This window comes from Eptatretus burgeri, chromosome 9 (genome assembly GCF_056783735.1).
Source record: "Eptatretus burgeri isolate ZD-2024b chromosome 9, Ebu_testis_v1, whole genome shotgun sequence".
In the NCBI taxonomy this organism is placed as follows: domain Eukaryota; kingdom Metazoa; phylum Chordata; class Myxini; order Myxiniformes; family Myxinidae; genus Eptatretus; species Eptatretus burgeri.
The window spans coordinates 6,055,538-6,081,716 of NC_140969.1; the positions used below are offsets into that span (position 1 = coordinate 6,055,538).

Below are 26,179 nucleotides of genomic sequence, written 5' to 3' on the forward strand. Positions count from 1 at the left end.
TAAATTATAACATCAACAAAAGTGTAAAACATTGCAGTGGATGTGAAGGCTTACTTGACCCGTGGTGCTTTTGAAGGAGAACTTTTGGTCATTGAAGATGACTGGGAAGACTTCTTCTTGATAAAGTTGACTCTCATATTTTTATCTCTGCAATACACAAAGGAAGGTGTTTAGTACGTTTCAGGTCATGCAGTTATTAGGAAAGGTGTGAGACAATAAAAAGAAAACAAAGACATGCTAAAGTGTGCAGTCTGTCTTCACAAAATCTGACTCTCTTACTGAGTACACATTGTAATGATTTCAACACCATGAAAACGAGGATAAGTGAGTATCTCTCCGAAGGGAGAGCCACTCTTCCAAGGAGTGATTTCAATTAATTGGCCCTGCTATTGCCTGGCACAAAACAGCCAGACTCGGTGTTGTAAAGGTTTAAGGCTCCATTCTGAGTCTGGGAGGTCGACAATTTGAAACCCAGGCCAAGTCATCGCAAAAACTATAAAAATGTTCATGTTGCTTCCTAACTTGTTGGTCAGCATTTATAAAGAATACAGCACAGACAAAGAGCCATCATTTGAAAAACAAACAAGTGTGTATCTACCCTCAGGAGAGTCAGAAAACAACATATTTCTAAGCTCAAGTCTGAACTCTCAAATCTCTCTCCCTCCTCCAAATCCTGGTGGCATCTCATCAAATCTGTTTCTGGTGTATGTTACCCCCTCCATCCCCTCCCTTACCTCAAATGGCCACACTGCTGAAACCGCACATGAAAACGCTGAATGCCTAAACTCGGGGTTTGCATCTAAATTTTGTGTCCCAAACCCATCGCTTTCTGTACCCACCTTACCCAGTCGCACCCAACTGTCCCTGGACTCTGTGTCCTTTTCTCCTGATAAGGTGGAGAGCTGGCTGTCAAACCTCGACTCAGATTCTGCAACCAGTCCAGACCGCATCAACCCACGTGTCCTAAAAACCTGCTCCTCTGATCTTGTGCACCCTCGCTCTGTTATATTCACCCTCTCATTTGCTCAAGGTCATCTGCCATCTGCTTGGAAATCAGCAAACGTTACCACCCTGCATAAAAAGGTGCAAAAACAGATCCCTGCAACTGCAGACCAATCATCCTTCTCCCAATCATCAGCAAGGTGATGGAATCCATCATCGCTTCAGATTTTAAATCCTTCCTCTTCTCCAATGGCCTAATTTCCAATCATCAATTTGGTTTCACACCAGGTCACTCTACCTTGGATATGCTGCTTCTGCAAACCAACAATGGATGGAGGTACTCAATGCCGGACATGAAATCAGAGCCATATCCCAAGACGTATCGCGTGCTTTCGACATGGTCTGTCACCCTGCCCTGCTCACCAAACTCTCTTCCTATGGTATCCAAGGCCAACTCCACTCACAGCTCGCGGAGTTCCTGTCCTGTCGCAGTCAATGTGTGGCCCTCAATGGAGTTGATTCATCTCCTCTTCCAGTCCAGGCTGGAGTTCCTCAAGGCAGCATACTGGGCCCTACTCTTTTTCTGGTTCCCATCAACAATCTCTCTGACTCTCTGGAAAATCCTCTTCATCTATTTGCTGATGATTCCACCCTCTGCCGTACCATCTGTCATCCCTCAGACCGGCAAGCAGCAGCTTCTTCGCTCAATGCAGATATTGGTAAAATCACAAACTGGTCCAACACGTAGAACATGTCTTCCAATCCGGACAAACCTTACACTCTCACGATGTCTTTCCGAAAGGACCGTTTAGACCACCCCCCCCCCCCGGTCCATTTTCTCAAAAATCCTCTGGAAGAAGTCCTTTCTTTCAAGATTCGGGGCCTCACTATCTGCCATGATCTTTCCCGGGAAAGCCACATTTCAAACCTGGCCTCCAAAGCCAGTCGCCAGCTGGGAATCCTACGTGGTGCAAAGTCCTTCCTCAGCCTACCTGAGCTAATGACCATTTACAAAGCTTTCATCCACAGCCTGATGGAGTACTACTCTCCCCCCTGGGTTGGTGCTCCTGCCTCCCACCTTACTCGTCTTCACGCTGTGGAAACCAAGGCATTTCGGATTATTGGCATCTCCCGCGATGAGGCTGAGTCTTTGGGCCTCTCACTCTCTCACTGCAGGCAGGTCAGTGATCTTTCTGTCTTCCACCGTCTCCTCTCCAGTCTCCCCCCCCCTGCTCTGTCTGCGATTTTACCCCACTGTACTTCCGCAGGGTGCTCAAGGTCCGCCAACAACCCCCTTCTGGTAAAACTACTATAATCACGAATCACTGCTCACCTTCACTCTTTCATGCCTCTTTTTTCCTGCCTTTGGAATAAACTCACTCACTCTATTAAATCCCATTCTTCCCTCTAGGCCTTCAAAACAGCTGTTCACCACTACCTCTCATCATCCCCCATCCCAATCCTCGATCTTTTCTACCCCCGTTAATCCACCCCAAGCCCACCTCCTTCAAATTCCCTGCTTTCCTTCCTGAAAGTCCCTGTAATGTCTATCTTGTATTCCCCATGTTTCTCGGCCCATCCCTCTCCCTTCCACAGATCTCCTAATGTCTTTGTGTTCCCCACTGTTTTGTCCTTCCCATTCCCGCCCTTATTGTCTCATGCCCCCTTGCTGTGCGTTGTGTGTTAACTCTCATACGAGCCTCGACAAGGTATAAAAAAAAATAAAAATAAATAAAACAATGGTGCCAGGCACAACAAATCCCACCCATTCAAGGCATAAAGTTATTTTGGGGATCAAATTTAAATTTGATACATCCTGAACCTGAATGTTGATTATAAGGAATAGAATAAGGAATATTTCAGTCTTAGTTTGAAGTCAATTAAACCATTTTTGACGAAGTTGTGACCGTAAAATGATTTTGACCTTTCAAGGCCACGTAAGGTCAAAGGTCATGGTGTCAAATGAAAGCCAATAAAGGACTTGATATATGTCTTCCATAGTAAGCACGCATATGCCTAACCTTTTTTTATCTATAATGAAAAATTTGTAATTTTGACCGATGACCATGACCCGCAAAACTTCGGACCCTACCGATCTTCACAAATATGCATTTTTCACTGTAGGATTGTACGGATTTTAAGTCACAAATAGAATAAGGTTCACTATAAGCTTAGTTTGAATTAAATCAGATCATTTTTGACGAAGTTATGAGCGAAAAACGATTTTGACCTTTTCGTGACCTGACCTTGACCTTTGACCTAATTGGACCCAAAAGTTAATGGGGTCGTCCGAGGTTCATTACCCACCTGTGGATACGATTTGACTGTTTGAGCAAGCCGTTTTCCTGTAAAGTTGTATTTTCGTAACCAGGTTTTAGTTTTAATGGAAAATTTGTAATTTTGACCGATGAACAAGACCCCCAAAACTTCGGACCCGACCAATCTTCACAAATATGCATTTTTCACTGTAGGAATGGGTAGGATTATCTATCTATAATTCCAGCAATCTCTGTGTGTCTGTCTGCGACCGCCGTTTCTCGATGACCGCCAGTCCGATCTGATTGAAACTTGCCAGGAATATTGCTGGGGACCCGCTGATGTGCCTTTTCAAGGTTTGATATTAATCGGACAAGCGGTTCCCAAGTTACGTCCATTTATCTGTCGACCAATGACAAGACACGGTGCTATGACATCACGAATGACGTCACAAGTAATGTTTATTTATTTATTTATTATTATTTTTTTTTTTGCACGATTGACGGTCCGATCTGATTGAAACTTGCCAGGAATATTGCTGGGGACCCGCGGATGTGCCTTTTCGAGGTTTGATATTAATCAGACGAGCAGTTCCCAAGTTACGGCCATTTATCTGTCGACCAATATCTGCGAGAGAGGGGGACAGGAGAGGGGGGGGATGAGAGTGGGGGCAAGAGAGGAGGGGGAGAGAGGAAGGGCGAGACTAGGGAGGATAGAGGGGGGCAAGAGAGGGGAGAGAGAGGGCGAGAGAGGGGGTGAGAGAGAGGGGGCGAGAGAGGGGTGAGAGTAGGGGGCGAGAGAGGGGGATGAGAGTGGGGGCGAGAGAAGGGGGTGAGAGAGAGGGGGCGAGAGAGGGGGCGAGAGAGGGTGGTGAGAGTGGGGGCGAGAGAGGGGGGGCGAGAGAGGGGGTGAGAGAGAGGGGCGAGAGAGAGCTGCACATACTGGCACTCACCTACGGGCACGCACCTACCGGCCCGTACCAGTAAGTGACAAATAGAATAAGGTTCACTAAAAGCTTAGTTTGAAGTAAATTGGATCATTTTTGATGAAGTTATTTGTGAAAAACGATTTTGATCTTTTCGTGACCTTGACCTTGACCTTTGATCCAATTGGACCCAAAAGTTAATGGGGTCGTCCAAGGTTCATTGCCCACCTGTGGATTAAATTTGATAGTGTTTGCTAAAGCTGTTTTGCCGTAAAGCTGCTAACAGACAGACAGACAAACAAGCCGGTAGGCGGACATGGGTAGTTGATCAAGTCGAATTTAGTCGTTTTTCAGCCGTTACGAGCCAACAAAAGCGTCCATAGCAACGGTTCTCTCACACATAACTAGGACATACCATGAACCTACCATACCAGTTTCATGTATATCTGACTCAGTCTCTGAGATATAACGAACTTCGTTTTTTATTGTTCTCGACCAGGGTTCATTCAAAGTCTATCTTCTCCGACAGTTTTCATAGGATCCGGCTGGAATTTTTTGACAATATGGCTGAATGTACTACCCACAGTCGCTCGTGGCCCGATTTTTGATTTTCTAAAAAATTTATTTTTGAGATTTTTTTGAAATTTTCAAAGTCCCATTGCAAGGCAACGGATGGGTCCATAGAACAGTTCTCATTTGCACACAACTAGGTCATGGTATGAACCTACCAACCAAGTTTCATCGAAATCACCATTGTATTAACGGAGCACTGGACCGAACAGACATACATACAGACAGACAGACAGACAGACAAACATATCGACAGAAATACTGATAATAAGGGTAGACTAGATTGCTACCCAACAAACAAACAGACAAACAAACCGGACGATTACAATATCCCGCTCCCTCCCTCCGGGGGTGGGGGGGGGGCGAGATAACAATGCACAGGATTGATGGACCTCATACACTCCTTCTGCATTGAAGTTACATGGAAGGGAACTCGTATTCTGTTGCTGAGAGTATAAAAATCTTGAAGAATTAACGCGACAGAACCAAAAGGTAGTTCACTGGTCCACAGTGGCCATTTTCAACTCACGCTGTGGGTTCCATAACATTCAGAAGTTATTGCTCACAGAACAGTCAACTTAAAGTTACTTCCTGAAGTTCTGTTTCGCACTAAGTTTCTCGTGTTATATCTCTGAGGTGAGCAGCTCCTCTCTGAGCCTTATATCATGTCTGAAAAAAACACCAGTGACCCTCATTCCCAACTGAGATAGCAATATTCAAGTATCCACATCTAATGATAAAGCAAAAGACAACTTATCAAATCACAAGATCAATTTCTCACCACCTCACTAACTCACCGAGGTTGGAATATGTAGTCGTCCACAGGTTGACTGCGATCCTGAAAATCCGCCAACGTCAAATGTCGGGGTCGCGGCCGGTGACAAAGTCTGCGTTTACTCGGTTTTACGTAAGGCATGTAACGGTTCATCATCTAGGCAGAGGGAGGAATATGAAAGAAAATGGGGACTAAAAGAAAGTGGAGGCAGACAAGAAGTATCAGAAGATTGAAGTCGAAGTGGAGAAAAAGGTGGAAGTTAAAAAACAATCAATCCTACCCGGTGAGTCTTTGAAGATTTGCGTTTCAGGTTTTGAAACAAAGGTGAGTTTCCAGAAGGGGCATGTGGAGGACCCAACATGATGTTATCTTGCTCTCCATGTACTAAAGTACCTGTTGGGGATTAAAAAAAAAAAATCATTATTTTAAAAATGAAAGGTTTTTCAAATTGCATTTCATCATACACACAAATATTCTGTCATTCATAAAAGTCGTGAGCATGTGTTTACCAAAGGTAGTTCCTGTTTAACAAATCTTTTAGAGTTCTCTGAAGCAGTGTCTGATTTGGTGGATGAGGGAAAGGCAGTGGATATAGTATATCTCGACTTTAAGAAGGTATTTGATAAGGTACCACATCGGAGGTTGTTAGCCAAATTGAGGGCTTGTGGAGTGGCTGGTGAGGTCGCTAATTGGATTGCAAACTGGCTTTGTGATAGGAAGGAAGGAGTGGCTGTGAGTGGGACGATGTCTTGCTGGGAGGATGCAAGTAGTGGGGTACCTCAGGGATCAGCACTCGGACCATTGCTATTCATTATTTACATCAATGATTTGGATAATGGGGTAAAGAGTAAGCTTTCCAAATTTGCAGATGACACAAAGCTTGGAGGTGAGGTGGATAGCAGAGGGGGTAGTCATCAGATTCAGGAAAGTATTGATGTACGTGTATGGATTGGGCAAAAGATTGGCAGATGGAGTTTAACCTGAGCAAGTGTAAGGTGTTGGGGATGGGAAAGAACAATGAAAATAGATATTACAGGATGTAAGGTGTAATTTTGTAGCGTGTCACACAGGAGAAGGATCTGGGGGTGGTAAAAGATACAGGAGGTAAGCAGGCAGCACAGTGACAGGCATTAAAGCAAATAGGGTTTTTGGTTGCATTCGGAGGGGGATCAATTATCAATCAAAAGAGGTGGTGTTAACATTGTGTAGGAATTTAGTGAGGTCCACATATAGACGATTGTGTGCAGTTTTGGTCACCACAACTCAGGAAGGACATCGATGCCACAGAGTGGGTTCAGCGTAGAGCTACTAGATTGATTCCGGGCCAAGTTCGACTCAGCTTTGAGGAGCTGCTGAAGGACACAGGGCTTTATACACTAGAGAGGATGCGGTTTTGAGGAGATATAATGGAGATGTTTAAGATAATAAAGGGTATAGATAAAATAAGTAGAGACAATTCTTAAGACAACGAGCGGTATTTGACGATGTAGATTGTTTCAGAAATCAAGGATGAGACAATGTGATAATTTTTGACCAAGTTATAATTAATTATAGTGGCCTTCAATCAACAGCTGCAAAATGTCGAAAACTCGGTTTCGTTCAACAACTTTCAAAATTTGACCTTTGCAAAACCTTTAATGTCCACAAAACAATGTTGTGGACATTAAAATCAGGAAACAGGATACGTGCTATGGCTTATTTGAGTTAGTTCATCGAAGAAGGTCGAAAACCCGGTTCGATTCCCACAACTCTGAAAAGTTGAGAAGAAAAAATATATATATATATATATATATATATATATATATATATATACATATATATATATATATATATATATATATATATATATATATATATATATATATATTTACAAAAACTTACAAAAGCCATTCAGAAGTTCCAGAGTGAGATTAGAATCACATAAGAAACACCATTTATATTCTTTTTCGGAAGTATGTGTGTGTGTGTGTGTGTGTGTGTGTGTGTGTGTGTGTGTGTGTGTGTGTGTGTGTGTGTGTGTGTGTGTGTGTGTGTGTGTGTGTGTGTGTGTGTGTGTGTGTGTGTGTGTGTGGATATATAATTATATACATATGTGTAAATATAATTGACCGCTCTCACACTCCTAAAGCCGAAGAAGCTGCATAAAAGCAACCCGAGAAGACTTACACAAGGTAAGCGCTACGCTGTTTCGAACCCTTCCCAGAGTTCCTCAACAACGATAAAGACGTTCACACATAGTACACATGAGAATCCCATAGTTCACACATAGTACACATGAGAATCCCAATGCTACACACCCCCTCAGCTACCGGACCAGTTTCATCACTCCATGGCAAAATCATCATCAGCAAAAGCATAGATATGTTACATGCTTGGGAGCCTCGTTGGTATGCATTTCTGTCTTGGGAGCATTGGCTATGTTCAAGCAGAACTGTCCGGGGCAACCCACCAACAGTACTCCAAGTAATAAAGCCTTCTTATTGATGGTAAATGTTACTTACTTTATCTTATTTTACTCAATTGTTCATATTTTTCAATTAAATGTCTTAAAAAAAAGATTATTGATGATTTTTGGACTTATGTTGGGAGGCTGGAACATATCTCATTGACTTGCATGTTATAAACTGTTTGCTGTTCACGATTTCACTATTCGCGGAAGTTTAGAGGAACATAACCCCAGAGGACGGCAAGGGTTTACTGTTTGTCGATATATCTATGTTTTTGTATTTAAATATATATATATATATATATATATATATATATATATATATATATATATATATATATATATATATATATATAGATGGACACATTTATATCCATCCATCGGGACCATACTCTGTGTCGAGCATTGGTGCTGCCAAAGCAGTCTCCTTGGCTCTTGGGCACAATCCTGGACGGATCACCACTCTGACACAGGATAGTAGCAAGCCAGCACTCATTTTGCCAACTTTGGAAGGATGACAGCCAGTGAAACCCACCTGGTATTTATTCAACTGCCAAGTGGGATTTGAACCGAGGACCCCAAGGCACCACCATAAGCCACTAGGCATATTTATTTCTACATTTACATATAAATATATAAATGACAAATATATATATATATATATATATATATATATATATATATATATATATATATATATATATATGTCAGGAGTGATTTCTCCCCCCCCCCTGCATGTAACGTTGTAATGGGGTGGAGAGGGGAGATGCATCCCCAATTTTTTTTTCCATTGAAGAGCTACATGTTTTTGTTGTTTTTGGATGACACTGAAGGTGTGTCACAGATTGAGCACATTCCATGATCTTTTCTTTGTTAAATTGTGGATTGTAATCACTGTTGTATTTGCAAGGCCAAAATTGCATGCACTATCCATAAAGCGGGCACCGGCATCAAGCCTTCTTAGAATTTTGAATTCTGTTTCGAATGATGCCACCTTCCTGTCTTTCTTTCCACTAGTATGACTTACTTTACACGTACATGGAGGTATGTACACAAGTTTCTCAACACAACAAAGGAACACAAGATCGGTCCTGAGAAGTGTCCAGTATATATCAGAATACCATGGAAAGGACATTCATCATGAAGGTTCGAAGAATAAATTAAACATACGGTTTCTCACACGTATCTGGCTGTGCAACCCCGAGTAATTTTTACCTCTCGCCGTCTGCTTACGTCAGTCAACAAGGATGTGTTTCCCACCTCACAAGTTAACAAAGTTATAGATGAGTTTAAGTGCCAAAGTGAAGCTCGAAACATGGGACGCACAACCTAAAGATTGGCTGATCACATCAAACAGCATGTCCCCCTGGCGATCCGAGGAAAGAACTTGGGAATGAGGACGCAACCAGTACGAGCATGCAAGAACGTTCAAAGACCGTCGGCCATTACATTTTCTTCTTCCTTTGCCATTGCAGGGCACCTGGAGGCCAATCCAGATTGTGCAGACCAGTACAATGCAGATATGCAGATATGTTCAAAATTTCAAGCCGAGGTCGAACTACAATGCATTTATGTATGTTACAAGCAACCTTCATCCATTCCATGGACCCGACATTGAGTCGACAAAAGGAATTTGCACATTCTGTTAATCTATTTCAACACAGAAAGATTGCAGGGATTTATCTGACAAGGGTTGGAGGTAATGACGTGAATTGGTATGTGATCTCGGGCAACTCTGCTCCAGCCAATCAGAGCCGAGATAGTGGTGACGGAATCAATCAAAGAGAGTTCAGAATCTGATTGACGTCACGGACACAGAACCAATCGGTGTCGTTTTTACTTGGACATGCTAAAAAAGCACATTTTACTTTGCTGTGTATCACCTTGAGAAATACAGCACTTAAAGCTTCAGTGTTATCTTCATTATGTTATGTTTGTTTTCATGTATTTTAAAATTCTGTAGTACCAACCATCTGTTAATCATTAACTATGGCTCCTAAAAACGAAGACAAGTGCTAAAGTAAGTCATACTAGTGGAAAGAAAGTTTGGAAGGTGGCATCATTCGAAACGGCTTTCAAAATTCTAAGAAGGCTTGATGCCGGTGCCCGCTTTATGGAGAGTGCATGCGATTTTGGCCTGGAATACGTCATAATTTAACAAAGAAAAGATCATGATATGTGCTCAATCTGTGACACCTTCCAGTGTCATCCAAAAAAAAAAAAACAACACATGTAGCTCTGCAATGGAAAAAAAAAATTGGGGATGCTTTCCCCCCCCCACCCCCATTACATCGTTACATTCATGGGGAAAAAAACAACAATCACTCCTGATTTACAAACTTTCGACTTACGAACTACTTGTCAGTAACACATGGTGTTTATAAATTGAGAGATTGTGATACATATATGTGTATAAACACGTTTTTTTTTGCTTTGTTTTTTACACACATAAAAAAATAAAAAATATATCTACATATATATATATATATTTTCATTTCTTACGTGTAAAAAAAAAAAAATATATATATATATATATATATATATATATATATATATATATATATATATATATATATATGTATGTAAATATACAGGGCAGCCAGAAAGTTACTTTACCCCTGATAAATTTCTTGCACTTCCCTCCGTCCCTTTCCTTCTGCCCTCGCCCTCACCCGCTATAGTATGTGGAAACACTGACTCAGAAGAATGATGGAGCACATGCAGATACAATGACAAATTAATTATTGTAAGTACTGTACAATAAAACTTGCATATTAAAAGAGTTCAAGAACAATGCTTCACTGGGAAGGGGTAAAGTGACTTTCAGGCCACTATATATATATATATATATATATATATATATATATATATATATATATATATATATATATATATATATATATATATATATACCCCATGGTGCCCCCAGTATCCGAACGCCCCATTGAACAAATTGGAATCCGAACAATTTTTTCGAGAAAATTTTGCCCTAAAAACCGAACACATTTTCAAAAACCGAACACAACGTAGCGTACATGTTTGTTCATGTGCGTCTCCCCCGCCTGTTTGACCCGCATATTCGTGCTTTGTTCATTCAGTTCGTCGGTGGAAGTACTCGTGAAAGCATCTCTCGTGTGTTGATCGCTACTTTACCTCGTGTTTTCACCTTGATTTGTGCTGTTTTTTTTTTTCAATTATCACCCTTGTGCATTCATCATGACACCCAAGAAGAGTAGTGAAGCAAATAGGAGTAAGAGGAAGTCCGTGAGAATGACAATTGAGTTGAAGAAAGAACTTATCGCTAAGCATGAGAGTGGTACGCGTGTGTCTGATCTCGCTGCCATGTTCGAGCTGCCGAAATCAACCGTGTGTACGATTCTGAACAATAAAGAAGCGATAAAAGCAGCTGATGTGGCAAAAGACGTTATGACTCTGACCTCTAAGAGATCGAAGTTTATGGAGGAGATGGAAAAACTCCTCTTAGTGTGGATAAACGAAAAACAGTTGGTTGGTGATCCCATCTCTGAGGTCATAATTTGTGAGAAAGCCAAGCGCCTGCATGCTGACCTTACAAAAGGCCTGCCTGGAAGTAGTGCTGATAATGAAGAGTTTAAGGCGAGTAGGGGATGGTTCAAAAACTTTAAGAAAAGAACTGGGATCCACAGTGTTGTTATGCATGGAGAGGCTGCGAGTTCGAATGTGGATGCAGCAGCAAAGTTTGTGAAGAAATTTAGTGAGTTTGTGATAACATATCACAGCTCTGATGACATATCACAGAACAGATAACATGTTATGCTCTGTCAGCAGCATAACATATATCATTTACTCATCTTATTTTACCTTAAACATGGGTAATTTCAGTTGAAAGTGGGTTTTCTTGGAGTCCGGGAACGGATTAATTCACTTTCCATTATTTCTTATTGGGAAAATAGTTTTGGAATCCGAACTTTTTGCAATCCGAACAGCCTCCTGGAACGAATTAAATTCGGATTCTGGGGCACCACTGTATATATACATTATACATGTATTTCTATATGTACAGATATATGTTTATATACGTACATATATGTATATATGTATACATATGTATATATATATATATATATATATATATATATATATATATATATATATATATATATGTACATATATGTATATATGTATACATATGTATATATATATATATATATATATATATATATATATATATATATATATATATATATATATATATATATATATATATATATATATATATATAGTGTGTTGTTGTTCTTCTTTCGACTGCTCCGGTTAGGGGTCGCCACAGCGGATCATCTGTTATGATCTACATACTGATTTGGCACAGCTTTTACGCCGGATGCCCTTCCTGACGCAACCCTGGTCGCCTCTTACGACACAGGGATAAGGATTGGGTTTCGCCATGATTCCGGGCTGCCCTACACTCTCTCATAGCGTGGCCCAGCGCAGAGCTCCCGCCCTCAAGCAATCCTCCAAGTATCCGGATTACAGGCACACGCCACTACGCCCGGTATATATATATATATATATATATATATATATATATATATATATATATATATATATATATATATATATATATATATATATATATATATATATATATATATATATATATATATATATATATATATATATATATATATATATATATATATATATATATACACACACATATATACATATATATATATATATATATATATATATATATATATATATATATATATATATATATATATATATATATATATATATATATATATATATATATATATATACACATATACATATTAATATATATATACATATACATATAAATGTATTCAACCACTTGTTATATTGACGGAATTTATATTGATAATTATGATGTAATCGGTCACGTGGTCCAGGCACCATCTTTGAAAAACTGAAAAAAATTGCACCTCTCTATCTCCGAAACTGTTCCATGATATAAATTGAAACATGGCTCATCGTCAAGTACTCCCGATGCGGAGGAATGAGATCTATTAATGATGACATCATAATTTGACAAATGTAACGCTTAATCCGATCAGTGTGAAATTTTTTTATCTGCAATTGTTGAAACCGCCAACTGATAAATGCAAAACTTTAACTAATTGATCAACTTCCCAGCGGAAATATAGTTTGATAAAAGTGACATCGTCAGTCACTGGTCTGGCACCATTTTGGAACAAATAAAAAAAACCTTGAAGAAAACACAAGAGTTGTCTTGTACCAAGTCCTTCTGAAGACTGCGCAGGGTGAGTATTCTATGAATACCATCTAGTTGATTATTAACCTCCGCCATCGAAGATCGGAGGTTACTGTTTTCACCCCTTTCTGTTTGTTTGTTTGTTTGTTTGTGAACAGTATTACAGAAAAACTCCTCGACGGATTTCGACGAAACTTGGTGGGGGGGGGTTAGGTATGATCCAAGGAGCATGCCATTAAATTTTGGACTTGGACTCCCCCCCCCCAAAAAAAAAATTGTGAGAGAAAATTTTTTTTTTTGCATTTCTCCATGTTTTAAGTGATTTCCAACCCCCCCTCCCCCCCCAAAAAAAAATTTAGAGAAATTTTTTTTTGCATTTCTACATGTTTTAAGTGATTTCCAACCTCCCCAAAAAAAATTGTTAGAGAAAAAAAAAATTTTTGCAACTTTTTTTCAACAAAATTTCGATTTTTTTTTTTTTGCATTTTTACATGTTTTAAGTGATTTCCAACCCCCCCCCCCCCACCCCAAAAAAAATGTTGGAGAAAAGAACAAAAACTCTGTCAGCACTGTTGACATCATATTTAATGAATAAGATATAAGGTTCACTTGAGTGACCCAGCAGTATTGACGGCGGAGGTTTTGCACTCTCCCGAGTGCTCCCCCTCTAGTTTGTCACTGCATTGAAAGTATCATGTTGTGGAACCTTTTGAATGTCCTCCGTAATGTAGATCATCTGATGTGTGCATACATACAGACATGTAAATATAAATATGCAGAACAAAAACGCATCCATAAACACATGGATACATACATCAGTATAAATAATAACATCAAGATACAGAAACACAGGAATATAAATGTGAACCAGCAAGAAAAGAGACAGTGTACGTACTTGTTTCTGCGTCCTCACTTTTGTATCCACACATGCGGCAAAGACTTCTCAATCTGTGACATAATTGTTCAAGACTCTCCTGAGTTACCTTTGGACATTTTCTGTAGTCCTCCCGGAGCAGTTTCTAAGGTTAGAGGAGAAGATATGACACAACATGTTATACAAGACCATTTTTACCTCCACCAACAAAGGTCAAGGAGGTTATATTTTCACCCCTTTCTGTTTGTTTGTTTGTTTTTTTGTGTTCCTTGCAAAAGTGAAGATTTTTCAAGTATATTGATCAGTCGATTTTGTTATTCTGTCTATTTGTCTGTTTATCGTCTACACGTCACAATTTTAAATCAATATTCACAAAATTTTACCACATGGTAGAGTTTGACCTAAGCAAGAAGCCTATTGTTTTTGAGGTCAACATAGGCCAAAGTTCAACATAGGTCAACAACTTAGGTGAGATTTTTAAAATCCTCAATTTTCATTCCATTTACTTGAAATTTGAAGAGGATTTGCACATCAGGTCACTGAATTCAACCATCAATTATTGTTTGAGCACATTTTGTACAAGTCAAAAAGTATATATACTATTAGAATGGGTGTTTGGATATGGACACCCAGCAGGATTAAAAACAAAACCTGTCAAAGGGCAGAGGAGCTCCTTGTGAGCCAACGGCCATCCATATCTAGTGCCCAACTGTGTCTGCGGACGTCCTCCTGCAGTTGGGTTACTTCTTATTAGGAGGTTGGTGGCAGGATTTGCACTCCGGCCACCGTAAAACCCTTCATTCCGCAAAACGCAAAATCGTAAAAAAAATCTGAAAACCCACTCCGTGGGAGTACCTCCTGCGCAGCTTCCCTTCGCAGGGCAGCTCACCGGATGACGGGATTGGGGCAAAGCCTTCGGGACCCCCAATCTTTGATGATAGGAGGGAAACCACGGGGTAACATCCCTGGGTCAGATTGCGGGAGAGTGTGTCGGAGTGGTGCTGAGGTGTCGTCCACCAGACGGCGGTCTCCTTGGGTTAACCTGAGGCGGTCCCTTCGGGTGGGTGCCTGGAATGTCCTATCCCTAAGAGAGGATGATCACCTGTCTCTGTTATCATCTGAGCTCAAGCGTTTGGACATCGGGATTGCAGCTCTCTCTGAGGTTCGGAGACCGGATTGCGGCAAGATAATGGTGGGTGGTTACACCTACTATTGGTCTGGTCGCTCTGATAGTTACCATACCCAAGGAGTTGCTGTAGCTGTGTCCAATAAGCTGACCCCAATGATAATTGAGGTAACACCGGTCAACGAGCGTATTATGAGATTAAGGATTCGTCAGTCCTTAGGTGTCATTTCCCTGGTCTCTGTTTATGCTCCGACTGAGGCGAGTGATCTCACCGTGAAGGATGCATTCTACGCCACGCTCGAGTCTGTGGTTGATCAGTGCCCCAGACGAGATACACTTCTAGTCTTGGGGGATTTCAATGCATCGACTGGAACTGATAGGGATGGTTATGAGGTGTGTGTTGGTCCCCATGGGTCAGGAACTATGAACCAGAATAGCACTAATTTCCTTGACTTTGCAAGAAGTCATGGACTTAGGGTGGCTGGTTCATGGTTTCAGCGCCCACAAGCTCATCGCTGGACTTGGTATTCCAACGCTGGCGGTGTGGCAAAGGAGATTGACCATGTCCTCATTGACGGTCGTTGGAGGATGATCCAGAACTGCAGGGTCTACCGGAGTGCTCAGTTCCTCAATACTGACCACAGGCTTGTTGTAGCAACTCTAAAGCTGCACCTTAAATCCTGGAGAATGGTACCATCCCAGCCTAGGCTGGATGTTGCCAAGCTCAGGGATGATAGAGTAGCTGAGGAGTTTGCGAACAGGCTGAGTGGACACTTGGGGGGTCTGGGTGCTTTGGGGGGTCCTGAAGAGTTGTGGAGCGCCTTCAAGACCACCGTCCTTGATGTTGTCGGTGGATGCCTTGGAACTCACCGCAGGGCAAAGAAGAATTTTGTCTCTCAAGGGACACTGGATACCATTAACCAGAGTCGCAGGGCCAGGTTGAATGGCAGAGCAGAGCTGTTCAGGGAGCTGAGGCGTAAAACTGTAGTGCACTGAGGGTGGACAAGGAGGCCTATGTGCGAGGAATCTGTGAGGGGGTTGAGCATCACCTGTGGACAGGTGATTCTCGTCCCGCTTAAAGGGGAATTCGCGCATTACGTTCATCCAAGCCCATCCCTCGGAGCACTGCAGTTCGATCAGAGAGTGGTAGGCTCTTGACAGAGGAGTCTGAAGTGAAGGCCCGCTGGGCCGGTTACTTTGAGCGGTTGTACCAGGCTGATCCCCCAGCTGTCGAGTTGGACGTCAAGGGTGTTACAATCGCTGTTGCTGACCCTCGAATCAACTGTGGTCCACCTTCGCTTGTGGAAACACGGGCTGCGGTGAACCAGTTGAAACGGGGCAAAGCTCCAGGGATCTGTGGCATCCATGCTGAACTTCTCAAGGCTGGTGGAAATGCTGCACTCGTGTCGTTGCATGCAGTTTTGTGCTCTGCCTGGAACACAGGCATCATCCCAACTGACTGGAAGAGGGGCCTTGTTGTCCCTCTCTGGAAAGGGAAGGGTGATTGCAAAGACTGCAACAACTACCGAGGGGTGACGCTGCTCTCAGTGCCGGGCAAGGTCTTTGCTAGGATAATTCTTGATAGGGTTCGCCACCATCTGCTTGAGCACCAGCGTCCAGAGCAGTCAGGCTTTACACCAAAGAGGTCAACGATTGACCGTATCCTTGCACTTCGTGTCCTCACCGAACGCAGACGAGAGTTTCGGCAGGGGCTGCTGCAGCCTATGTTGATCTCTGTAAAGCGTTCGATTCAGTGAATCGGGATGTCCTCTGGAGGATTCTTGGTCTTCGTGGGGTGCCACCAAAACTGTTCGATCTAATGTCTGAACTCTACTCTGGTACTGAGAGTGCTGTGAAGTGTGGTGGTACCATCTCTGACTTATTTCCAGTTGTTACTGGAGTTCGTCAGGGATGTGTACTTGCCCCCACACTTTTCAGCACTTGTATGGACTGGATTTTAGGAGGATGTCGGAGAGATCAAGTTGCGGTGCATGGTTTGGCAATGTCAAGATCTCGGACCTTGAATTTGCAGATGATGCAGTCATCTTTGCGGAGATTTTAGACATCCTCTTGGGGGCCTTCGAGGTGCTGAATGAGGAGTCGGAGCCGTTGGGATTACGGGTTTCTTGGGTCAAAACTAAGATCCAGGCTTTCGGTGACATCTTGGATGCTGCTGTCCTGTCTATGTCTGTTTGTGGTGAGGATGTTGAGGTCGTGGAGAGATTCACTTACCTTGGCAGTGATATTCATGTCTCTGCTGGCTGCGAGTCAGAGGTCAATAGACGTCTGGGTCGGGCCTGGGAAGTCATGGATTCACTGGATCATGGGGTGTGGCGCTGCCGGTACCTGTGCGGGAGGACGAAAGTCCGAGTCTTCAGGTCCTTGGTACTTCCAGTCTTGCTCTATGGGTGCGAGACTTGGACTCTTACCAAGGATCTGAGACGGAGACTTAATTCCTTTGGTACCAGGTCTCTTCGGAGAATCCTTGGCTATCGCTGGTCGGATTTTGTGTCCAACGAGCGGTTGCTGAGAGAGACTCGGATGAGATTTGTTACCTGCATAGTCCGTGAGCGTCAGTTGCGGCTGTATGGACATGTGGCTCGTTTTCCTGACGCTGATCCTGCTCACCAGATTCTCTCAGCGAGGGAGTCTCATGAGTGGAGGAGGCCAGTGGGCCGACCACGTGCCTCATGGTTGCAGCAGGTTGACCATCATCTCAAGGAGATGGGGATGGGCCTGGCATCTGCCTGGGGGATGGCCAGACGGAGGCCCCTGGAGTACTGGCAGAAAGTGGACGCAGCGACGCGCTGTTCTGGCACATGCTCCCATACCTGACCTGAATGTGAGTACGTCTTTAAAGTATGTACAACTGGAATGTGAGTACGTCTATAAAGTATGTACAATTGGAATGTGAGTATGTCTATAAAGTATGTACTATTAGAATGTGAGTACGTCTATAAAGTATGTACAATTGGAATGTGAATGTCTGCAAGGTATGTACAAAAAACCACACAAAACAAGTTTGGGCAAGGGTATGTAGTCTTTGCTCATTCTCCTTGTTAAAATGTATTTGGCTCTTTCCCAAGGGCCAAATTCCAGAGCACCTCTCCACAACCCTGATCACTGCAACCATCCGCACTGCGATGGCCGATTACCTTCACCCAAACTCATAACCAACACCGCTCCATTCCCCCGTCCATCACCACCAGAATCCCCAATCATCACTGATCCTTTTCCCCAGCCACCACCACACTTCATCTCAACCACCTTCACCCAAAATGATTTAATTAATGAGATTTTCTTTCAAAGAGTAAAAAATATAAAAAGCATGAGTTGTATTTGGAAAGCGTCACCTTTAATTTGATATTTGTTCCAATTTTCTTGTCATCCCAGGAGCGTTCTTCATCCGTCACTCCAATTAATGAAGTTTTTGAGTAAACAAACCTGAATGAAACAAAGACAGACAGAAAGTTCATAAGTTGAAGGTGTATTTTGAAAGGGGTCACCATGTGCCTCTCTGCACTGTGTTTTCACTAGCATACCAAGGAGAAGCACATCTTACACAGTTTGATTATTAAATTAGTTTATTATGATGACTTCACAATCAAAACCAATGACTACACCATCAAAATGACGAAAAGTGAGTACCTCTCCAAACAGAGGGCCAATCAGCCTCGATGTGATTGAAATTGAAGGTCCTGCTGTTGCCAGACACAAAACCACCAGACTCGGTGTTGCATTATAAAAAGCATAAGCTGAGTCTGGGAGTCCATGGTTCAAAACCCAATTGAGTCATAGCTCTCCTCCTCTTCCCTTTATAAGGGGTGAGGTCCGATGGACCAAAGCATCTGTCCTGCCTTGACCACGATACTCCTCCACCTTCCTCTGTCCTCAGCCAACTTAGTCAACATAGCATAGTCCTTAAAAAATGGTGCGTGCTCATTCCTTGCTTGACACTCAGCATTTGAAAAATGAGAGAGCATGGACAAACAACTATAGGTCGGCAAACATTCCACAGGCTTGATGGGCCAAATGACCTCCTCCAGCATGGAAGTTCCTCGAAAGGGAATTTATATTATGTTAATGACAGTGCACAAATCTAGAGGAAGTAATGCGATAGGCAGGGGTTCACACAATGTTTTTTAATGGGTTCTCCAATGAGTACCAGCACTTCTCAGCTTTATACGCATCTTTCTCCTCGAGAAGCGTCAGCGCTCTATTAGAATGTCTGTTCAAGACGAGACACTCGCAAACCGCTCTTTCTTCGTTCCGGATGTCTGTGAATCTCCTCTTCTTCCTTTTCACTCATGCATTCTCCTTAGATCTATTTGTTTTTCAATCCCATAAGTTATAATATTACAATATAACATAAATTATATTGTTATAATTTGTAGACTTAATGTTGTACACTTAAGTTTTGAAATCACAGAATATCAATGATCAGAATCATCATGGAAGAATCTTATCTAAATGCTAGACTATCTTAGAAAACCTTCCATCAAAAAGCCTCTGTTGTGGTTGTTGTGCTTTTGAGCTTTCTTAACATCATTGAAGTACGAATTTGAATTTCGTGTTTTTCTTACTGCGCAAGAGTACCTGTGTACCGGTTATGTGAACCCGTGGTTGTAGAACCAAAAGGCAGTTTACCTGTACACAGTGGCCCTTTCAACTCATGATGTAGGATCAGTAATATTCAGAAGTTCATGCTCGCAGATGGAATAGCCAGATTAAAGTTGCCTTCCAAAAAATGGAAGATGAGTTAATGATTCGGGATCCTGCTGTACACCTCTGACTTTCTTGTATTATATTTCTGATGTGCCTTTCAATCCAAATTAAATTAGTTACACTCATTATATTAGCACCTGAGATAGCAACATTCACTTTATCCATATCAAAAGAGAAACCAAACCACAACTTATCAAAACAACATCTTCAATTTCTCACCACCTCACCGAGCTCTGAAGTTCGTGCTTTGCCGAGCTGCACTGGTACGTAGAACATCGGCCGTCATCAAAGGTCGGGGCCAAAGATGCAAAAAGCGGTAGTTTGAGTTGATCATCTAGTGAAGGGAGAAGGAGGTGTTGGATGGAAAATGGAGGCTTGATGAATGTGGAGGCAGACAAAAAGTAAAATGAAAGTAAAATGAAAAATGGAGGCAGTATCCTCTAAAATGGAGGCTCCTTCCTCAAAAACATGGTGGCACTTTGTCAAGTCTATCTCTCGAATATGCTCCCCCTCGATCCTTTCCCTCATTTCAAATGGCACCACATATCTATACATCTATCTCTCTCTCTCTATCTCTCCCTCTCTCTCTATCTCTCCCTCTCTCTCTCCACCCCTCCCAACCATACCCAACTGCTCCTGGACTCTCGATTTTGCACCTGAGAAAGTGGAGACGTATCTAGCAACCCTCAACTCTGACTCCGGAACTGAACTGGACAGCATCGGCTGAAGATTCTGAAAAACATGCTCTGCTGCTCTCTCCCATTTCCACCCTGTCATTTACGATCAGTTTGGACATCAACCAGCATCAAAGCGTGACATGAAAAGGTGCAAAAACCGATCACCTAAACTACAGATCAATTAGCTTAGTTCCAATAATCAGAAAGGTCATGGAATCCATCGTTCCAGTTGACATAAAATCATTCCCTTTCTCCACAGCCTCATCGCAGATCACCAATTCAGATGAAGATGAGGTCTCACTACCTTGACGTGCTGCTTCTCCTGTTCCAACAATGGATGGAGGCTCTCAATATCAGACGTGAGATCAGGGCCGTCTCTCTGGACATATGTCGAGCTTTCAATGCAGTCTGGCATACTGCCTTGCTCTCCAAACTCTCTGCCTCTCGAATCCAACGCCAACTGCATGATTACATCAATGACTTCCTCCACTCTTGTAACCAACATGTGGCTCTCAATGGAATCCTTTTTTTGCCTCTCCATGTCAAGGTTGGAATGCCTCAAGGCAGTGTTCGAGACCCCGTCCCATTCCTAATCGGCACTAATGATCTCTCTGTCTCTCTGAAAATCCTCTTTATCGCTTTGATAAAATGATTTCGCTTTGACACAAATGGCGCACCACAAATGGTGCACCAGAGAGAGACTCCACCCTCTGCCATGACATCCCTCATCCTTCTGACAGGCAGCATCTTTTTTTCATCTCTTCAGACCTTGACAAAATCACAAAGTGGTCAAACACTTGGAAGAGGTCCTTTTAGTAAATATCTCTCTCTCTCTCTCTCTCTCTCTCTCTCTCTCTCTCTCTCTCTCTCTCTCTCTCTCTCTCTCTCTCTCTCTCTCTCTCTCTCTCTCTCTCTCTCTCTCTCTCTCTCTCTCTCTCTCTCTCTCTCTCTCTCTCTCTCTCTCTCTCTCTCTCTCTCTCTCTCTCTCTCTCTCTCTCTCTCTCTCTCTCTCTCTCTCTCTCTCTCTCTCTCTCTCTCTCTCTCTCTCTCTCTCTCTCTCTCTCTCTCTCTCTCTCTCTCTCTCTCTCTCTCTCTCTCTCTCTCTCTCTCTCTCTCTCTCTCTCTCTCTCTCTCTCTCTCTCTCTCTCTCTCTCTCTCTCTCTCTCTCTCTCTCTCTCTCTCTCTCTCTCTCTCTCTCTCCCCGAAAGGATAATACCACAAACCATCCCATCTACTTTCTCAACAACCCTTTCAAAGAAGTTCAGTCATTCAAACTCCTGGATCTCAGCAAACACTCTACTCCTGGGTCCTGGAGGATGATGCAGAACTGCAGGGTCGACTGGAGTGCTCAGTTCCTCAAAACCGACCACAGGTTTATTGTAGCGACTCTGAAGTTTCAGCTTAAATCCAGGAGAACGGTACCATCCCAGCCTAGGCTGGATGTTGGCAAGCTCAAGGATGAGGGGGTAGCTGAGGAGTTTGCGAACAGGCTGGGTAGGGATTTGGGGGGTCTGGGTGCTTTGGGGAATCCTGAGAAGTTGTGGAGTGCCTTTTCGACCACCATCTTTGATGATGCTGGTGGATGTCTTGGAACTCACTGAAGGGCGAAGAAGAATTTTGTCTCTCAATGGAAACTGGATACCATTGACCAGAGTCGCAGGGCCAGACTTAATGGCAGAGCTGAGCTGTTCAAGAGCTAAAGCGTAAAACTGTACATGCGCTTTGGGTGGACAAGGAGACCTATGTGTGAGGAATCTGTGAGGGGGTAGAGCAACACCTGTGGTCAAGTGATTCTCATCATGCTTACTGTGGAATTTGCGCATTGTGTAACTCCAAGCCCGCCCCCCGGTGTACTGCAGTGAGAGCAGAGAGTGTGGGCTCTTGACAGAGTAATCTGAAGTGAAGGACTGCTGGGCCGGTTACTTTGAATGGCTGTACCAGGCTGACCCACCATGACCCACCCAATGAGGATGTCAGAGAGATCAAGCTGTGTTGCATCGTTTGGGAATGTCAAGCTCTCTGACCTTGACTTCGCAGATGATGCAGTCATCTTTGCGGAGACTCGAGATATCCTTTTGTGGGCCTGGGTCAAAACTTTTGGGGGCCTGGGATTATGGGTTTTCAGGGTTAAAACTAAGATCCAGGCTCTCATTGACATCTTGGATGCTGCCATCTCGTCTGTACCTGTTTGTGGTGAGGATGTTGAGGTCACCGAGAGATTCACTTATCTTGGCAGTGATATTCATGTCTCTGCTTGCTGTGAGCCAGAGGTCAATAGACGTCTGGGTCGGGCCTGGGGAGTCATGGATTCACTCGATCATGGGGTGTGGCAAGGTTGGTACCTGTACAGGAGGACTGAAGTCCAACTTTTAAGGTCCTTGGTGCTTCCAGTCTTGCTGTACAGATATGAGACTTGGAATCTGACCAGGGATCTGAGATGGAGACGAAATTCCTTTGATACCAAGTCTCTTTGGAGAATCTTTGGTGATCGCTGGTCAGACATTGTGTCCAACGAGCGGTTGCTGAGAGAGACTCAAATGAGATTTGTTACCTGCATAGTCTTTGAGTTTCAGCTGTGGCTGTATGGACATGTGGCTCATTTTCCTAATTGATCCTGCTCACCAGATTCTTTCAGCAAGGGAGCCTCGTGAGTGGAGGAGGCCAATGGGCCGACCACTTGCCTTGGGGTTGCAGTCGGTTGATCAGCATCTCAATGAGATGGGGATGGGCCAGGCATCTGCCTGGGGGATGGCCAGACGGAGGCCTCTGGAGTACTGAAGGAAAGTGGACGCAGCAACGCGCTGCTCCGGCACATGCTCCCATACCAAAGCTGACCTGACCCCCTGCCCTCTCTGTTTTGTCCCCCACCCCTGCCCCCCACCAGGAATCCACAGGACACAAATGGTGCACCAGCAAGCCCCTCTTCATGAAACTGCTAAAATCCAGAATTACTGCTCACCTCCACTCATTTATTCCTTTTTTCTCCCCACCTGTGGAACCAACTTTCACATCTTTTCAATCTCATTCTAACGTCCAGGTCTTCAAGAGAATTGTTCTCCCCTTGTACTCTCCCTTGCCCCTCATCGTTACCTCAATCCCTTGTTTGTCCGTCTCCACCTATTTTCTCCCTTTGCTCTGCTGTTGATATTTCTAACTTCTCCTGCTGTTCCTTTTGTTATGTTGCATCCGGATTTGTTCTGTGTTCGAGCTCTTCCACAAGCCTTGACTCTGTATATCCCCAAAAAAGTATTGAAAGATCGACGATGGAGTGGAGAAAAATGTGAGATAGAATTCACACATTAATTTATGAAACGTGAGTGAAAAACATCCCACCTTACGAGTCTTGGAGGGTTTTGGACGGATGCGTTGCAATAAAGGTGAATTTTCATAAGGTGTGAACTGAAAAGCCAACATCTGTGTTTGCTGAACCATCATTTCTAAACATGTCAGCGGGGGATAAAAACATTTTCATTGTTTAAAACAAAAGGTTTTTCAAATTACATTTCTTCATCAGCACATATATCATGTCATTCAATCAGTGAACCAAATACAGAGATCTTGCATGCACGTCTTCCTGTTCTGGAGTTTAAAGGTGAATAATAAAACAACACGTGATGTTTGAATCTGGGGTGACAGCATCATGATGAAAGCGTAAAAGGTCCCCCTGTCAGTTATGTTTTCACAAGTAATAAAAAAAAGTTTTTTTTAATGTGAAGGAATTATTTATTTATTTGTGTGCAGCCTGCGGATGCTTGGCTGCATCATTTTCTGGAGGCACAGCTGTGTTATTGATGCCATGCCCCTGAGTAGATGTAAAATGTTGCTTCTGGGACACCCATTCAAATGAATGGGAAAAAGGGAAAAAACTATCTGACCCAAGCACCAAAAGCTCAAAATGGGAGACTCACTTCCTCTCCCTGCCATACAAGCAAATAGCAAATTGAAACTTACTGATTAAAGCACTTCTTCCCCCCAACATCATCACAGTCCTTTCATATTTTCATCATACTCAAAGAGCGAACCAACGAATATTTGTCCATGTTCTTAATTTTCGCGAGCTTATACGTCCATGTTCTTATACTTTCGGGAATAACTTAATTTTCGCGAGCTTTGGCTTCTTTCATTCAGAGACTGGAGTATTCAGAGGAGTACTCCGATCTTGCAGATCAATCTTTTTCATAAGAGAGGTGAGATCCTTAAACCGATTGATTATTTGTTGTTTTATACAGAATTAAATCACTATACGATTAATAATTATTATCTTGCCAAAACGAAGTTTTTGCAAGATATGTTAGTCAGCTTGTATGTTCTTTTTGTTTGTTTGTTTGTTTGTTTGTTTGTTTGTCTGTAATCACGTATAAAAAATTCTGCAGAGCACAGTTATCATTGGAAATTTTTGTAACTTCGCATATCATAGGCCTATAGAGGTCCCTTTAAGTGCACAAAATTTTGAAGGTCAAGGTCAAAGGTCAAGGTCACTATGTCGCAAATCAGCGGAGTCGACGAAACCCTTATTTTTTGAGTAATTTTGATCAGATCGTCTTCAAACTTCATGGGAATATAGTTCATGGTCTGGTGCTCAGCTGATTAATTTTTGGTGGCGATTGGCCTTGACCTTCATGGTTAGCGCCTGAGGTCAAACATATTTGACCCCAAGGTCAAATTCTAAAGTTTTAGGAACCATAACGTGTAGTACCTCAAATTGAACACCTCGATGAGTGCTTTCTAGATATGTCAAGCTTGAGACATTATGACGTCATTTGGTGACGTTATGAGGCAAAAGCATATTTTTCATGGTTACTCTGTAGAACGATTCTCATCGGAATCTCTCGTAGACAGATATTCCTCAAGGAGTCGCTCCTGGTGGATAGCAGCTCTGTTCACCTCAGTGTGACCTTAAAGAAGTCACACGTGATCACCTTTTGGCAAGATACGGGTCACCCTGCGGGTGACATTGGTTTATTTTGAGGTTGATTTAAAATATCCAGAAGAACTTCATAACAAACATAAAGACCTACCCTTTGCCCCTGATAAAGAAAGTCCAAGAAAAGAATGGTTAAGTGATTACCAACAGTCATTTAACATAAAAGGTAAATCTACAGAAAAACTACTTACTGCATTAAATGACAAAGAAAGTTATGTTTTGCATCAAAGGGACTTGAGACAATATTTATCTGCTGGATTGAGAGTTAGGAAAATTCATAGGATTTTGAAATTTAAACAAAGTCATTGGTTTAAGAAGTATATCGATTTTAATACCAAAAGGAGAACAGAAGCAAAAACAGATTTTGAGGACTTTTATAAATTAATGAATAATGCTGTATTTGGAAAGACTATGGAGAATGTTAGGAATCGACAAAACATAAGACTTGCCACATCTTGGAAACAGGCTTCAAAGTTAATTAATAGACCAAGTTTTAAGCGAGCGGAGGTATTTTCAGAGAACTTTTGTGCTATTCATTTGAAAAAAGAGAGTATTGAAATGGATAAACCTATTTATATAGGAACATCAATTCTTGACTTGTCAAAGACGTTAATGTATGACTATTACTATAATAATTTAAAATCAAAGTATAAGGACAATGTGTCATTGTTATATATGGATACAGATAGTTTTATGTTAGAAA

General features: G+C 42.4%; 1 protein-coding gene across 1 annotated transcript; it reads right to left on the reverse strand.

The window, feature by feature from the left end:
- Positions 1–50: 50 nt before the first annotated feature.
- On the reverse strand, positions 51–24,201 carry LOC147019462 (uncharacterized). Its single transcript, XM_085896647.1, has 7 exons — positions 23,886–24,201; positions 20,103–20,209; positions 18,504–18,594; positions 14,046–14,169; positions 5,749–5,852; positions 5,491–5,624; positions 51–147 (listed from the first exon to the last, which is right to left on the reverse strand). The coding sequence occupies exons 1-7, from the start codon at positions 23,985–23,987 to the stop codon at positions 51–53; spliced, it is 759 nt and encodes a 252-aa protein (XP_085752773.1). The 5' UTR covers positions 23,988–24,201.
- Between the last annotated feature and the right edge of the window lie 1,978 nt (positions 24,202–26,179).

Bases quoted from the DNA above. Each gene is read 5' to 3' on its own strand.
- LOC147019462 (XM_085896647.1), bottom strand. From the start codon at position 23,987: ATGATGGTTCAGCAAACACAGATGTTGGCTTTTCAGTTCACACCTTAT. The intron at 18,595-20,102 runs GTGAGGTGGTGA...TGTTTCATTCAG, and splicing joins AGCACGAACTTCAGAGCTCG to GTTTGTTTACTCAAAAACTT. The intron at 14,170-18,503 runs GTGACGCTTTCC...CTCTAACCTTAG, and splicing joins GAACAAATATCAAATTAAAG to AAACTGCTCCGGGAGGACTA.